The 13,948-nt window shown below is 45.8% G+C and overlaps 1 protein-coding gene across 1 annotated transcript in view; it reads left to right on the top strand.

The window, feature by feature from the left end:
- bahcc1a (BAH domain and coiled-coil containing 1a) overlaps nucleotides 1–13,948 on the top strand; it is a 65,639-nt gene that overhangs the window by 36,666 nt on the left and 15,025 nt on the right. Inside the window, exons 4-14 of the mRNA XM_080488452.1 lie at nucleotides 1,289–1,414; nucleotides 1,572–3,995; nucleotides 5,712–5,823; nucleotides 5,932–6,131; nucleotides 6,275–6,436; nucleotides 7,853–8,181; nucleotides 8,481–8,826; nucleotides 9,955–10,902; nucleotides 12,368–12,537; nucleotides 12,643–12,779; nucleotides 12,984–13,100. Coding sequence (XP_080344578.1) covers nucleotides 1,289–1,414; nucleotides 1,572–3,995; nucleotides 5,712–5,823; nucleotides 5,932–6,131; nucleotides 6,275–6,436; nucleotides 7,853–8,181; nucleotides 8,481–8,826; nucleotides 9,955–10,902; nucleotides 12,368–12,537; nucleotides 12,643–12,779; nucleotides 12,984–13,100 — 5,071 coding nt within the window. The remainder of the gene's footprint in view (nucleotides 1–1,288; nucleotides 1,415–1,571; nucleotides 3,996–5,711; nucleotides 5,824–5,931; nucleotides 6,132–6,274; nucleotides 6,437–7,852; nucleotides 8,182–8,480; nucleotides 8,827–9,954; nucleotides 10,903–12,367; nucleotides 12,538–12,642; nucleotides 12,780–12,983; nucleotides 13,101–13,948) is intronic.

The raw sequence follows: 13,948 nt of genomic DNA, 5'->3' as shown, positions 1-13,948 counted from the left end.
CACACTCACACACTCACACACTGCATCTGTGCTTTACGAGATCAGGTGACAGGCTTGCTAATATAAATGCGCCGGTCTTTCTTTCAGCATTTATGAAGCTGTGTTTTCCTGTTTTTTCCTCGTCCGTCTTCCTTCACTCCTTCTTTAAGTCGTGTTTGAAAGTTAAAGCTGGAGAGAGGGACAAGTGCACAAGCAGGAAAATGTGAGAATGAAGACACAAACCTACTGGACGTCTCTGGATGACTGAGGTTACAGAGATCATTGGATGTGGCAGTTATTGGCCTGTCAGTCAATTTTAAAGACCGGAATAAGACGACCTGTCCTGTCTTTATGGCATTTTCTCTTCTGAAATGGGTTTACTCCTCATGAAAGTGCACATTTCCACCTGCTATTTATTTTGGAGGCCCACAATGTCACATTTTTAACAGCGTTTCATTCAGCATCACATTACATAATATGCTCAGCAGACTGCAGCTCTATAGGATTGCTGTCAACCAGAAATTTCATCACCATACTGCCCCATTTGTGTGCTTTACAGTTCTTTTATTTATCAATTTTTTTTTAATTCAATCTCTGTCTTGCACTTCTTTGATAATAATTAATAAATTGGACAGCAGAGAGAGGCTAATTTAATTTGCATTGCCACGTTCAGATGCTATAGTTACCCGATCGCAGTGAAAATGGGTTGTCATAGTGATGCGTTTTCTTTGTCCTAATATTGCAGAGGGCTTTCATCTCAGTCCATCTTTTCTCTATGCTCCACCCTCAAAGTGCTTTGTGTTCTCAAATGTCCCACTGCAAAATGAGGGTGGTTTTTTTGGGGTTTATTTGTGTTGGAAAAGCCCTCCAGATGGGCTTGATGTAATAAGCCCAGGTGTACAGGCTTATAGGCCAAACATCCCAGTGACCTTTTACCTCTGATGAGGGTCAGTAAAGGTCAGCCATGAAGCTCTCTGTTCGTTGTGAATGAAGGCTTCAAATCCATTCTTATCACTCCATTCAGATGGATAGATGTGTCACTGCCAGTTCTGAGAGCGTGATAAAGAAAGAGCCATATGTTTCAAAGACAAATTTCATATAATGCAGCAATCCCTGAGCTTGTCTTTTATTGTTTGCATTCTAAACTCAGACAGGAAAGGCAAACAAGAGAGGCAGAGCCAATACTTATTTGCGTATGAACACCACCAGCTGCATTGGACCTGAAGGATTACACTGGATAACTGCATCTCAGGGGCTGTTGTCCTGTCTTATCCTGTCTCTTCTTCCCTTTCTCTTCCATTCATTTCAGCAGGTCCAGGGTATCCTCGATTCTCAGGGAGTCTGGCTCACACTTTCCTTCCAATGAGCCACTTGGATCATCATGCCAACAGTGGAGTTCTCTACGGGCAGCACCGTTTCTACGACACACAAAAAGGTGATACGCAAGATCCTATCAATATGATCATGCTGATTTAAACATTTGGATTCCAATAAAACAATGCAGTATCACATTGAGGGAACACAGTATATGATTGCTTGGCTTTTTCTTTTTCTAATTAGACTATTTGTTCCTTTTTGGTTTTATCTTTTAGAGAACTTCTACCTTCGAGGTCTCCCATCACAGCCACCTCTGATTTCAGCCAATCACGGTTTACCGCCAATGTCCAGAGCAGGTTCAGGACACTCTCAGGGGTCCTGTAGCCGAGACAGAGATCCGGGGGTCGCCCCTGGCCTACATAAGGCTCTTAAGGAGGCGTCGGTGGAGAGAGGAGTGGTATCTGTCAAAGACAAGGAGCGAACCAGTAGCAAACATGAGGCTAAAGAGAGACAGCAACAGCAGCAGCACCACAACCACCAGACACCCCAGCCCACACACCATCACCATTCCCATACCCATCAGCAGCACTCACACTACCCACAGCACCCGCTGCCCCTGGAGGAGGTCAACAGTCGCGCCCTGGAGAGGCACAAGGCCTCACTCACTATGGAATATAGCAAAGAAAACCCGCAGAGTATGGGCAAGCCACTCAGTGCCTGTTTGCACAATGGCAAGATGCAAAATGGAGATGCAGGAACTGGAGCAGCACCTAAGGTCTCAATGTCCAGCTGTGGAGGGGAGGGCGCAGCTCTTCGGGCTATGGGGGGTGGGGGGAGCAGCCAGGGTAGACATATGGGGTCAAGTGGCAGTAGTCGCTGCACCAAAGAGGGGATAAGTGGGGAGATGAGGATCAGTGAACAACCCTCAGACTGTTTAGAAAGGGGTCAGGCACCACTTCACCACTCTCTGCCCTACTCTGTGCCCCCACCTCTACACATGGGTTCTGCGGCTGGAGGGGCACACCCCCATCCGCATCCTCATGCACACCCCCACACACATCCTCATCCAGGAGGCTTCCATTGTCTGCAGCTCCACCCCAGCCACCCACACCATCCACATCATTCCCATCATACACACCACCATCCGGACTTTTTCTGCCCACCCCCACCGGCTCCTCTAGCCAACCCTGCCTCACATGAACGAGGGCCCGTCAATGTGGGGCGAGACCCTAAAGTCACTGGGCCTACATTTGTGCCATCTGTGGCAGACCTAGGGGATAAATCTAGTGGTCCATTCCAGCTTGGTAACCCTGACTGCCAGGGTGTGGGCAGCGGTGGAGGCAGCAATGCCAAGGACAAGACCGTAGAAAAAAATGGTGGTGGGCACCATAGTAGTTGGCACAGAAAACAGACGCAGCAGCAGCAACAACAACAACAGCAGCAACAGCAACACCCGTACAGAAAGACAGAGAAGGCTCCCGACTGGATGCAATCCCATCATCAACACATGCAGCCGTCGCAACTTCCTCCACTCCCACCACTCCCTCAACAGCAGCCTTCACATTCTCAGCAGCAGCAGCACCAGGTTGTGCGATCGCGCAGTGCTGAGTGCATTAACAGTGGTGTGGACATGGACGTGTTCCGACCCTCACTGCCCCAGGGGCCCAAGGCGGGGCACTCTATCCCTCATTCTGTAAACACTTCTCCCTACAGAGACTGTTCCCATCCAGGACCCCCACCTAATTCCTCACCACTTGCAAATAAAAACATGGGGCCACACAGTGGGACGGGAGCTCCCCACGGCCCTGGTGGCAGCTGCTCCTTACAGAGAGACGGTCAAAAGGTAGCCAGGATTCGCCACCAGCAGCATGGCCGACCTGGCCCTGATGCCCTGTCTCCGGCTGAGATGAACCAGGGGAGCACCCAGGAGCTTAAAAGAAAAATGGAAATGTCCCCTTATGGTTACAGCAACAGCAGCGGGCAGCACCACCACCAGCAGCCCCCAGTGCCACCGTGGGTGATGAGGCCTCCTCATCATATGTCACAACCTGAGGAGGAGCAGAGAAAGTCTTACATGGAGTTAGGCAGCACTGGTGGGCAACACTCCCAGCAACAACAACAACAACAACAACAACAACAACAACAACAACAGCAACAGCAACAGCAACAGCAGCAGCAGCAGCAGCAGCCAGTAATGAACCTGCCCCCTCCTCAGCCCCCTACTGTACCTCCCCACAGTCAGCAGCAGCCGCAGCAGCAGCAGCAGCAACAGCAGCAGCAGCAGCAGCAGCAGCAGCAGCAGCAGCAGCAACCTGATCCCCAGGGTCCAACTCAGGGTGAGAGCAGCGCCATGAAAAGCTTACTAAAGTACAGCAACCAGCAACAGCCACTGCTCCTCTCCCAGAAGAGCCCCTTTGGGGGGTTAGGAAATCTCAAATCAGGTCCGTCTGGGGGTAGCTGTGCACTGCAGGGCAACAAACAAACTCTACCTTCCAGGAAAGGCCCGGCCAATGACGGCGAGCGCCCTGATTACAGTGGGCGGACACGGGACATGGGGGAGGCAGGTCACGGGGAAAGTGAGGTGCGACAGCCACCAGTGGGAATTGCCGTGGCGGTGGCAAGACAAAGGGAGCCACCTTGTCGTTCAGCAGACAGTCATCCCAACAGCCGGCAGGGCAGGGTACATCCCTCTGTGAAAGGTAAGCAGTGTGGGTGACGGCCTCACAAGAGGAAATATAATTATTTATTTTGAGAAATATAAAACCTTTTTTTTTTTTTTTTTTTTAAGTCTGCGACCTGTAAATGACCTTGAAGGGGAAAAAAAAGAAAACAAAGCTTAAAAAAAACCCAAGTGAAATGCTCTGAAGCGAAAATATCCTAAAAGAAATAATGTTAAGTCAAATGTTTCATGTAGAGATCACACAGAAGTTAATTATTGATAAATGCTTCCACAGTCTTTTATACTGTAACCTTCTCACATTTTTATAGTTTGATTATAATTTGTTATACAGGTTACTTTTAAGGTCTCACACATCACCCTACATACACTTACTCTCTATCAACATAATACATTTTTACCTGAAAAAAACCCACCTATTTCTCTAAAGTGCTTTGGATTTAGCACAACACTTTATTCTTTGTTCAACACAAACAGATCTGAGAGTATATGAATAGCTCCCCCTCTTTTTTCACCCACCACTCTGGCCCTTTCATGCTCTACCTGACTTGAGGTTCATCCAGAAGTCATGTATCACATATCAGAATAGTTTAACATTTTACACATTAGTCACGAGATAACATGAGCCTTTGACTTCACCACAGCCCAAACTGCAAGCATTCAGGATGCATACTGTATAGTAGTACACTCCCAAGATGAAAATGGAGAGAAAATGAAAGAAACCGTTTTCAGCATGCATCTACAATAGTGCTGCACGATATCAACTGACCATGCGATATTGTGGGGAGAGTGTTGTGGTAACAATTTTATTATATTAGATGGTTTTCATGTCTTTGTGCTTTTGGATTTGTTCTTCCAAATAAAAGTGTTTTCTATTCCCCCTAATTTATGCCAGCTGTGACTGGATCATGTAAATAGAAGTGTTTCTGAAGCTGTTTGCTTCTGTTCAGTATCCACCAGGCATTGAATAATTAGGGCTCTTCTTTTTTTACGAGTTAATTGACAATTGATGTGAATTAATTAAAATGTTCTTTCATATTGAAAATTCTGTCAATTTGAATTTACAGAGCATGACTGCATAATGTCTGCGAACATCTAGAGCTGTTCAGTCTTTTCGATATGTATGGAGCATGTTTTGATATGATATTATGTAAAGATTAATTTGTGATATACAGAGCAGCCCTAGTCCAAAACACACAACATTGCTTGAAATTTATTTTTGTGCAACATCTTTACGAAATAAGAAAAAAGTGTTATAGCTTTGCCACCTGGACTATCTGAGTGAGGTAAAGTATGTAGAATGAGACTCTGCCAATGTTGTTTAACCTTTAAGTGGTTTCCTTCCAAATTACAGACACGCTATTGTCTACTTAACTCACAATCTGCTTTAAAGTAAACAGAAAAAGACAGCATAATGAGCATGTTAAAAAGCTTAAATCCTTCATTTGACATTTATTTAATTAAATAAGAATGTACAGGTATGCTGTGAAAACATTCAGGTTCCAAATTTATTGGCAATGTTAAAAGTCAGCGAAAAACTTTTTTTTTTTTTTTTTTTGTTTCTTTTAAAAAGAGTACCAAAAGTGATTATTGGGTCAAATATTATAAATATGTATATAGGAAAAATCTGAAATGCTTTTAATAGCAAGTCAGGAGTGTTATGTGGAGCATGTGAAACCTGGGACTTTGTGACTTTAAGATCACACACAACAAAAAAAAGCTGTTGTTTGTCCTCCAGGACCCCCTCGCTCCATGTATCCCTCAGATCCCACCGAGGATGAGAGGAAAAGGATGAATGAAGAGCAAATAGGTCTCACTTGCTTGGATAGAGAGAGAGATGCATATATCAGGTGAGCAGATGTAAAGCTTTTTCTTGAAGCACAAAATACCCTTTTTAAATATGCACTTCAGGAAATCTTCTATATAATGGGCTCACTTGTGTCTTTCGTCTTTCGCAGGGATAATAAAGAACGGGTGGAGTTTGCGAGGATCCACCCCTCTAACAGCTGTCATGGAGACCTCACTTCTCATCTCATGGTCCCAGGTGGGACTTCACTCCAGTCTGGTCAGTTAGGAGACCCTACTTCACATTCTGCCCACCATCACTGGATGCCAAGAACTGGAAGCCCATCACTTTGGATGACAGGACACTCTTATGGTAGGAGAACAGCAACAGTTTGGGAAACTTGCATCAAAAAAACTGGGCATGGAATACATAAAAAAACCCAAAGTATTTCAGTTTTTGTATCGTCATTGAATACAATGCACCCTTGGTTTGAACAAAATATCTTTTTCATGCAGCAGGTATAGGTCATACAACCCTGCACCAGAATCTACCCCCAGGCTTCTCTGCCGCTATGCCAGGACCTCTGCAGCCAGTCCTGCCTCTGCCCCAGGATCCCTCTGCGCAGCTGGTGGTCCTGCCCTCTGAGCCTCCCACGCACCCTGCAACCCATCACCTGGGTATGACATAACCTTGCTGCCTCCCCATGTAATAAATTCAACAAAAAATCTAAATAGGTTGGGGGGAGATGAAAGTTGTAATTACAAACTTATGGGACATTATTGCTATTCACAATAGAACGGAAACAATCAGATGTTTTGCTTCTGTCATAGTCTCTCTCACACACACACACACACACACACACACACACACACACACACACACACACACACACACACACACACACACACACACACACACACACACACACACACACACACACACACACACACACACACACACACACACACACACACACAGTGATGAGCTCAGCAGCAGTGCTCTCAGTGGGCCAGGATCCTCATGCATGGCTATATGTGCCTTACGGTAGACCACAACGGGAGAGGATGAGTTAGAGTGTTAGGAAGTGATAGAGCGAGGGAAGGATCACTTCTCAAAAGTCATTGTAGACACAAATCCAGTGAGCAGGCTGTGAAATTTAATTAGCCACTATCTTTGACGGAACATTTCCTTCCCTGCTCCATGGGAGCTTCAGCTGAGAGGGGAAGTGCACCGAGAGAAACTTTCCCACAGGAAGCATTTGCACATCCAAGTTTATGTGCCTGAATTCGTAGGGTGCCTTGCAAATTGGGTGAAAGAGCAAGTCATTTTAGATTAAACTGTTAATGAGAAGTGTGTAGTATACTACTGATGTAGTGAAAAAGGAAGATCACATAGGACTACGACTTTCTAAGTGGAACCTACATCATTGCATATAACCTAAATGAAAGTATTCTTAAAGCCCACATGATGAAGCAGGATGTAAAATTTAAAAAGATGCTGCACACAGATATGGGAACTCAGCGTACTGCTGGTCCCTCGTCATTTGGTTGGTAGGGCAGGTGGGACTTTCTGGCATCAAGGCCACACTGTATGCTCCCATGATTCAAATATATTCTCATCCAACTATTGTGACCTCTAATCAACTCTATGACCATCCTCATCTGTTCACAGTTCATCATTGTCATAACTTTATTTTTTTCCAGCATTCCAAAATTCTCAAAGCACTTCTTAAGAAACGGAGCGGGGGAGGGTGTGGGATTGCTGCTGCTGCCTGGGGAGATGTTGTTCTGTGGAGTCAAAAATCCTTTTTTTTTTTTTTTTTTTTTTTTTTTTTTTCCAAGGGAAAGATGTTGCTATAAAATGTAAATATACAATGATTTTTAAATGATCCATTATGGTTTTGATGTTTTGAGAAAGTTGTGTGGGAGGTACATAATGATAGATATGGAAAACAGTCGTTTTCTACTCACTAAAATATTCGAGTGTTGAGCATTGTGCGAGCGTGCACAACTCTGGGTGTGTGTGCATGCACGCTTGTGTTTTTGTTCTAAGGTAGCCCCCTCCATCACATTCCTCCTCCTTTTTCTCATTAGATGTGATGGAGCAGCAAGGGCTGTGGCCCCCTGTGTACGGTGCCCGGGGCCCACCCTCCCACATGCAGCATCCTGCTGTGTACTCTCGATCTCAGTTTCTACGGCAACAGGAGCTATACGCTCTCCAGCAGCATCAACAGCTCCAGCATCAGCACCATAGTCACCAGTCCCAGCAACCTCAGCTGCAGTCTCAACCTCAGCAGCCGCAGCAGCAGCAGCAGCAGCAGCAGCAGCAGCAACAACAACAGCAGCAGCAGCAGCAGCAGCAGCAGCAACACAGGGCTGCACACGGCATGAGCATGCAGCATCAAGCCCCTCACAATGCACAAGTGAGTAAAGTCCGACCAGGAAAAGAAATTAATCAAGTTTTCAACACTTTTTAAGCACAGACAAAAGAGAACAACACTAAAGCACAGTGAGTCATTTCAAAATCTCACATGAATTTTTATTTTACACTCATCTGATATTTTGGGCGGAGAACTCCTCAATATAAGCCCACCGCTCAAGCAGTGCAAATGTTATATAAATGAAATTCATTTACCATTCAGTGGCCAAACTGCATGCAGAAAAACACTTCCCAATGACTTGTCTGAATACAGATATGAACAAAATCATTTCAATGTCACAGATACAGAAGAGAACAGACGAGCCGTCGGTGGAACTTGAGGAACTCATTTCAGAACCCAGAACATCTAAATCCGCCAAAGACTACTCTTATAACCCCCCGCAGAGGAACGCCTCACCCGCGGGAGCCTGCACAGCTCACTTGTCCCCTTGCTGCCAGTCCCCTTCATTGCGACAGCATCCAAAAAGCACTCCCTCCACGCCCTGCCCAGCTCCCAGCCCTGTCGCAGCAGCACCCCACTCACCTGCCATCAGCCCTGCCCCACCTCAGATGCTCAAGGGGGCTGAATCCCAGGACAAGAGAGGAGAGGGACAACCCCCGCAGGATTACCCACAGTCTCTGGAGCCTGGTAAGCACAAATGCAAACAGAACCATATACGTGCATCTCATAGTTTAAGCAATCAGCAAATGAACAACAAATTTCTTCCCGAACAACAAGCTGATGGTAATCAGGTAAGCAAGAGGGAAAAACACAAGAGTTAAACACCACTTTCTTCAATATACTGATTAGCAATTTGAATTGCAACTGCTGAAAGATCCCTTTATCCTGCTGGTGTTGTGGTGATGTGTGGGTGGCTCTTTTTGGCAAGCGCCTGGCTGACTAAACAGCTCAAAGCTGAAGAAAATGGCTGCTGGCTGTGCCTGAGCTTTCCAGGACTGTTACCTTGCAAATCATCAAGAAGCACCCCAATAGCATTGCTTGCTTCGTTCCTCCCCTCCTCACTGGCCCTGTACTCTCTTTATCAATATTAATATGTGGCTAACAACTTCTGCACACCTGTTGAGTCGTCTCTGGCTTGTTGATAACCCAAAGGTCTGACCCACTTCAAATAAGGCACACATGATTGGTTACGTCAGGTCTTCTATCCCCTCTTCTGCTGAGTTTTCGGGCAAAGAATGTTTTTTTCCCAGGTTGTTCACCTTTGTAACCTATGTAGCAATAGCAGCAAAATCAATGTGATAATGACGTGAAAAATTTAAAATGGAGGATATAAAACACACTGGATGTAAGAAAATAGTTCATTCCGTTGTATTTATACTTCTTTAGTTAAGCCCAGGGGTTTTGAAACTTTGTGAAATAATGAATGTCTTTCAAACATTATTTCAGCCCAATTTTGGAAGAGCAGATTTTTTTGTGGTTGTTGATACAAAATCCACAAAAATAGGCAAAAAAATTAGTCAAAAGTTTCAGTTTTCATAGAGTAACTCTTAATTTTATAATCAGTGGAGTGAATTTTTGTGTATTTATGCTTTTTTGTCTTCTGTGTGGTTTTCCTGCAGTCTAAACTAGTGATTGTACTCAAAACACTATTGTAATATTTCGGCTTTTCTTTGATCAAATCAAGTCCAGTGTAATTATTTATGAACTACCGATAATTTCTTCAAGAAATCTCAGACACCTCTCACAGTAATTCTGACTTGTAAAATACTGGTTTAGCAAATATAAATAATGATGTTTTTGTTTTTTTGTCAATAGACTTGCCTCCTGGATACACCTACCCTGCCATTGCCATGGGCTACAGAAATGGCCCCTCGCCTCAGGATGTTCGTCTGGCTGAGCCGGCTGACCTGGAAGCAGTCCAAGTGGAGCCTGCAGAGCAGGCCCCACAGTCTCTTGCCAGCCTGGGGGAGGAGTTAGACTGCCAAGTGGCGATGAGGCCCCTCCCAGAGCCACTCCCACTCAAGGAAGTGGAGCGTGAGGAGGCGGAAAGAGTGCCTGACAGCATTCTGGAGCAGAGAGAGGAGGTGGAGGTGACAGCAGCGACAGCAGCCAACTATGTACCTGGAGAGCAGGAGGCAGAGGAGCCGGGGCCAGCCGAGGAAGACGTGCTGGTCTGCCCACCCGCTGAAAGCCCAGTGTGTGAGGCAGCGTCCTGTCCAGTCCCCCTTTCAACTGAAGAGTCCGACAGGCCAGTGGCTGTCATTACCTTGGAAGAAGACGACGATGAGGAGGTGGCTGGGGAGAGTCAGATGGGTCATGCACAAAAGGTTAACATGCCTGAAGAGCAGCAGCCAGAGCTGCCGGCCATCATCGAGCTGGACCCCGCTACCCCTGCAGCGTCTGAATCGCAGTCTTTGCCCCCCGAGGGGGCGAACGACTGTGAGCGGCAGCATGAGAATACCACGGCCTCTGGGGATGCCTCGGTGGATTTCGTGTGTCTTTCCCCGACCTCGATGTCTGTCCCAAGCCCAAGTGAAGCAACTGTTGCTGTGCCCCACAAACCCCTCGTGCCCTGCTACTGGAGTCTGGAGCTGCTGATAGCTGCTGCTTTCTGCACGGACGTACCTCCGTTTCCCCTTTTCCCTTTTAGCACCCCATCCGTTGCCCCATCGCAGTGCAGCCCCCACCAGGGTATGGAGCTTCTGAGCGAGCTCGCCGATCTGGAGCTGCAGCAGCAGAAGCGCACCTGTGGGAAAAGCCACGGTGAGGGACATTAGCTCTTCCACAACTCACACACACTGGCATGCACACAGCAACACACTCACATCGGCGTGATATTCTCCTTGCTCGTAATTTACCCTCCTTCCTCGGTATGTCCACTGAGACAAACTCCCACTCCCCCCTCAGGCCTAGCCTCCGTCGCTCTGTGTTCCCTCCCAGATACTCCTCTCTTCCTGCTGGTCTCAAAACCCTCTGGTGGATTCTAACACGTCCCCAGAGAGGCTGTCTGCATGCCGGCTTGCCGTTGCTCTTCTTTGGTGTGTTAAAGGCACTTTTATTTCCTAAAAGGCTGCTCTAACGATGCACAGGCCTCAGGAGAGGGAGAAGAAGCAGGAGGACAGGGCTGAACTGCATGCGAGGGGTGTGCACCTTCCTCTCTCGCGCTCCGTCTCTCTCTCCCTTCCAGCTCTCCTCGGGGGGCTGTCGCTCTCTCTCCATCCTGCAGCTGTTTGATCCACGCGCGCACAAATGCGCTCGTACCCGAGCATACACATAAACATGCACGAAAAAACACACAAAATTGCAAATATACACACTTAAACAGAAGAAGGAGCCCCTCCGATTGGTTTCCTTCTCTCCAAAACACAACACGTTACTGAAAGTTAGTGTGTAATCACAAAAGCAGTCGATGTTTTCAGCACCCTGGAGCATTGCCTGGCTAATTAGATCCCATTGTTTTAAAGTGCCTTTAAAAGCTTCCTTGTTTTTCAAAGCACCATGTGATATTTTTTTTTCCCTTTCTCTTATTCATGCAAAAGGATGTTTTGTGTTTACCACAGCATCCTAATGCATTTAACTGCTCCCAAAAGAGGCTTCTATAAAAAGGATATCATTTGATTCTGAAGTCACTGATGTTGTCTTCATGATGCGATACTGTTGACAGCTTAGGAGAAGTGGCACATGTCGGTTTAGAGTCACAACAATAGTCCTTACCAAAACAAGTGCTAAAACAAGTGAGAAAAGTCAGTATCTTTTAAAATATTATTCATTCATGTTGAGATGTAACACAGCGTTTACTTTGTAAACAAAATGTCATGTTTCTCTCTGTGACACGTGTGAAATCTTTGCTATTCAGGATGACTAGTGCAGTCTATTAATGACAGACAGTCCAGTAAAGGCCATAGGCAGATACTGTAAAGGCCAGTCGTAAGAGTTTGGCCCAGATGGCCAGTGACACAGCAGCATCTGGTGAGTCCAGATTGATATGACCTTCTAAATGCTACTGCCTCCTCATCCTGACATGATGTACCTAATTTAACGTTAGTTTCCTCTATGATATCGCAATATAACCAGTAAAACAAAAAGCCACATGTAAGTTCTGAGGATGAATCTTCTCAGTGCCCCGAGAATAACTTTGACATGAGTTCCTTTTGACAAGTGGCCAAGTTCAACTGCAGACGCATATAGACACAATCTGATATCAATGCTTTTTTTTGTTTCCCAACAGAGGAAGAGTTACTCATGTTTGACCTTCAAAGCCTTGCTACCTTGGCCACAGCCCGAGCGTTGGAGTTGGGCTCCCAGGAGAGTAGCAGCATGGGGTCAGGGCGACACTGCCCAGCGCGCAGGACCCTCAATTTACGTCGGAAATGCGGCTGGACACCTCGCAACGAACCAGTAAGCCGTAGTGTGACCTTATATGTGCTTCTAAGCCACCAAAGCCCTATGATTTCATCACTTTTACCTTATTCATAATGAAACTCCTACGTTTTTTTTTTTTAGGTGTGCCCGGCCAAAGTTAGCATGGAAACAATGGATGGGCCTGAGCTTGCAATGCGTGTGAAGTTGGCTGAGATACAGCGTCGCTACAAAGAGAAGCAAAAAGAGCTGGCAAAGCTTCAGAGGAAACATGATCATCAGTGAGTGTGACTTTATCCTAACTTACATTGAGTTAACATCCACAATGTGAGATCAAACTGTATTAAAAATGTGGACCTATTTGGTTCTATTTCCAGAAAGCATAGATCTTTGCAGTCTACTACTATAATGTTTAAGTTTAGACATGTGTATTATCACTATAGAGGTCCTTTGAATGTTATTGTGCTAACATCTGTGACTGCAAGCAGGAAGGAGGAAACACCTCGCAGCCCAGCGCGACGAGGGCCTGGGCGACCGAGGAAACGGAAACCCACCCTCTCCACAGGTCCTGTATCCTCATCTGATGGCCAAAGAAAAGTCAAGTGAGTATCAGTCAGCTCTTCTCCACTGGCTGGCTGGAGGCCAGCCTTGCATGATAAGCCCCTCTGTATCACTGGCACACAGGGACAGCCTCATTGGCATAAACAGGAAATGGGAGATTCCCTGAACCATTCTAGAATGTCCACTTGAACCTTCCCTAATCTAATCAACACCCGTGTTGATTTTATCACAGCAGAGTCTGTGTCAGTTATTGGTACGTCTTCATATTTATTTAAGTTTTTGATATATAGACGCATATGTTCACCTACAAAGCTCTCTTGACGCTCTCATTAGGTTTGATCTCTGATTAAAAAAAAAACTCAATGGCATTACTGTAGTGCATTTTCAGCTTTACTGGTCGGAGTTTGTGGGGGAGCTGGGGGCTTGGTGACAGACAGAGGATGTAATTAGAGTACTGTGAATTCTCCTGTAATCTGTCCCAGCAGCAGGAATGTGACACACCACTGCCATTACAGCTCCACTGGGTCAGTGGGGGTCCAAAGGATAACATGCCTGGTCAGACAGTCCAGGCAATCAAAGTGAAGTTGACATTTGGAGCTTTCATATAATGCTTGTGTGTTGGAGAAAAATATATATGAAAGACATTTCATATATAAAAGATCAAATAATTTTCTTTGCTTATTTTGACTTATTTTGATGGCCCAACATTTGGAGAGAAACAACAAAAGAACCATTGCTGTTTAGTCACTGCATTGGAGCAATTGGTGAATCAAAAGGTTCCTTTCTTGTCAGCTCTTGTCATAAGAGTTTGGTTGGAAAGGGTTAAATCACTAAATGTCACCTTGCAGCATCTCTCTGCCTCTCCCTCCCCATTCTCCCTCATTCTGTT

The sequence above is a fragment of the Lipophrys pholis genome, assembly GCF_963383615.2.
Source record: "Lipophrys pholis genome assembly, chromosome: 19".
NCBI lineage: Eukaryota > Metazoa > Chordata > Actinopteri > Blenniiformes > Blenniidae > Lipophrys > Lipophrys pholis.
The sequence above is the reverse complement of the archived record's forward strand: the minus strand, read 5'-3'. Positions and strand labels throughout refer to the sequence as shown.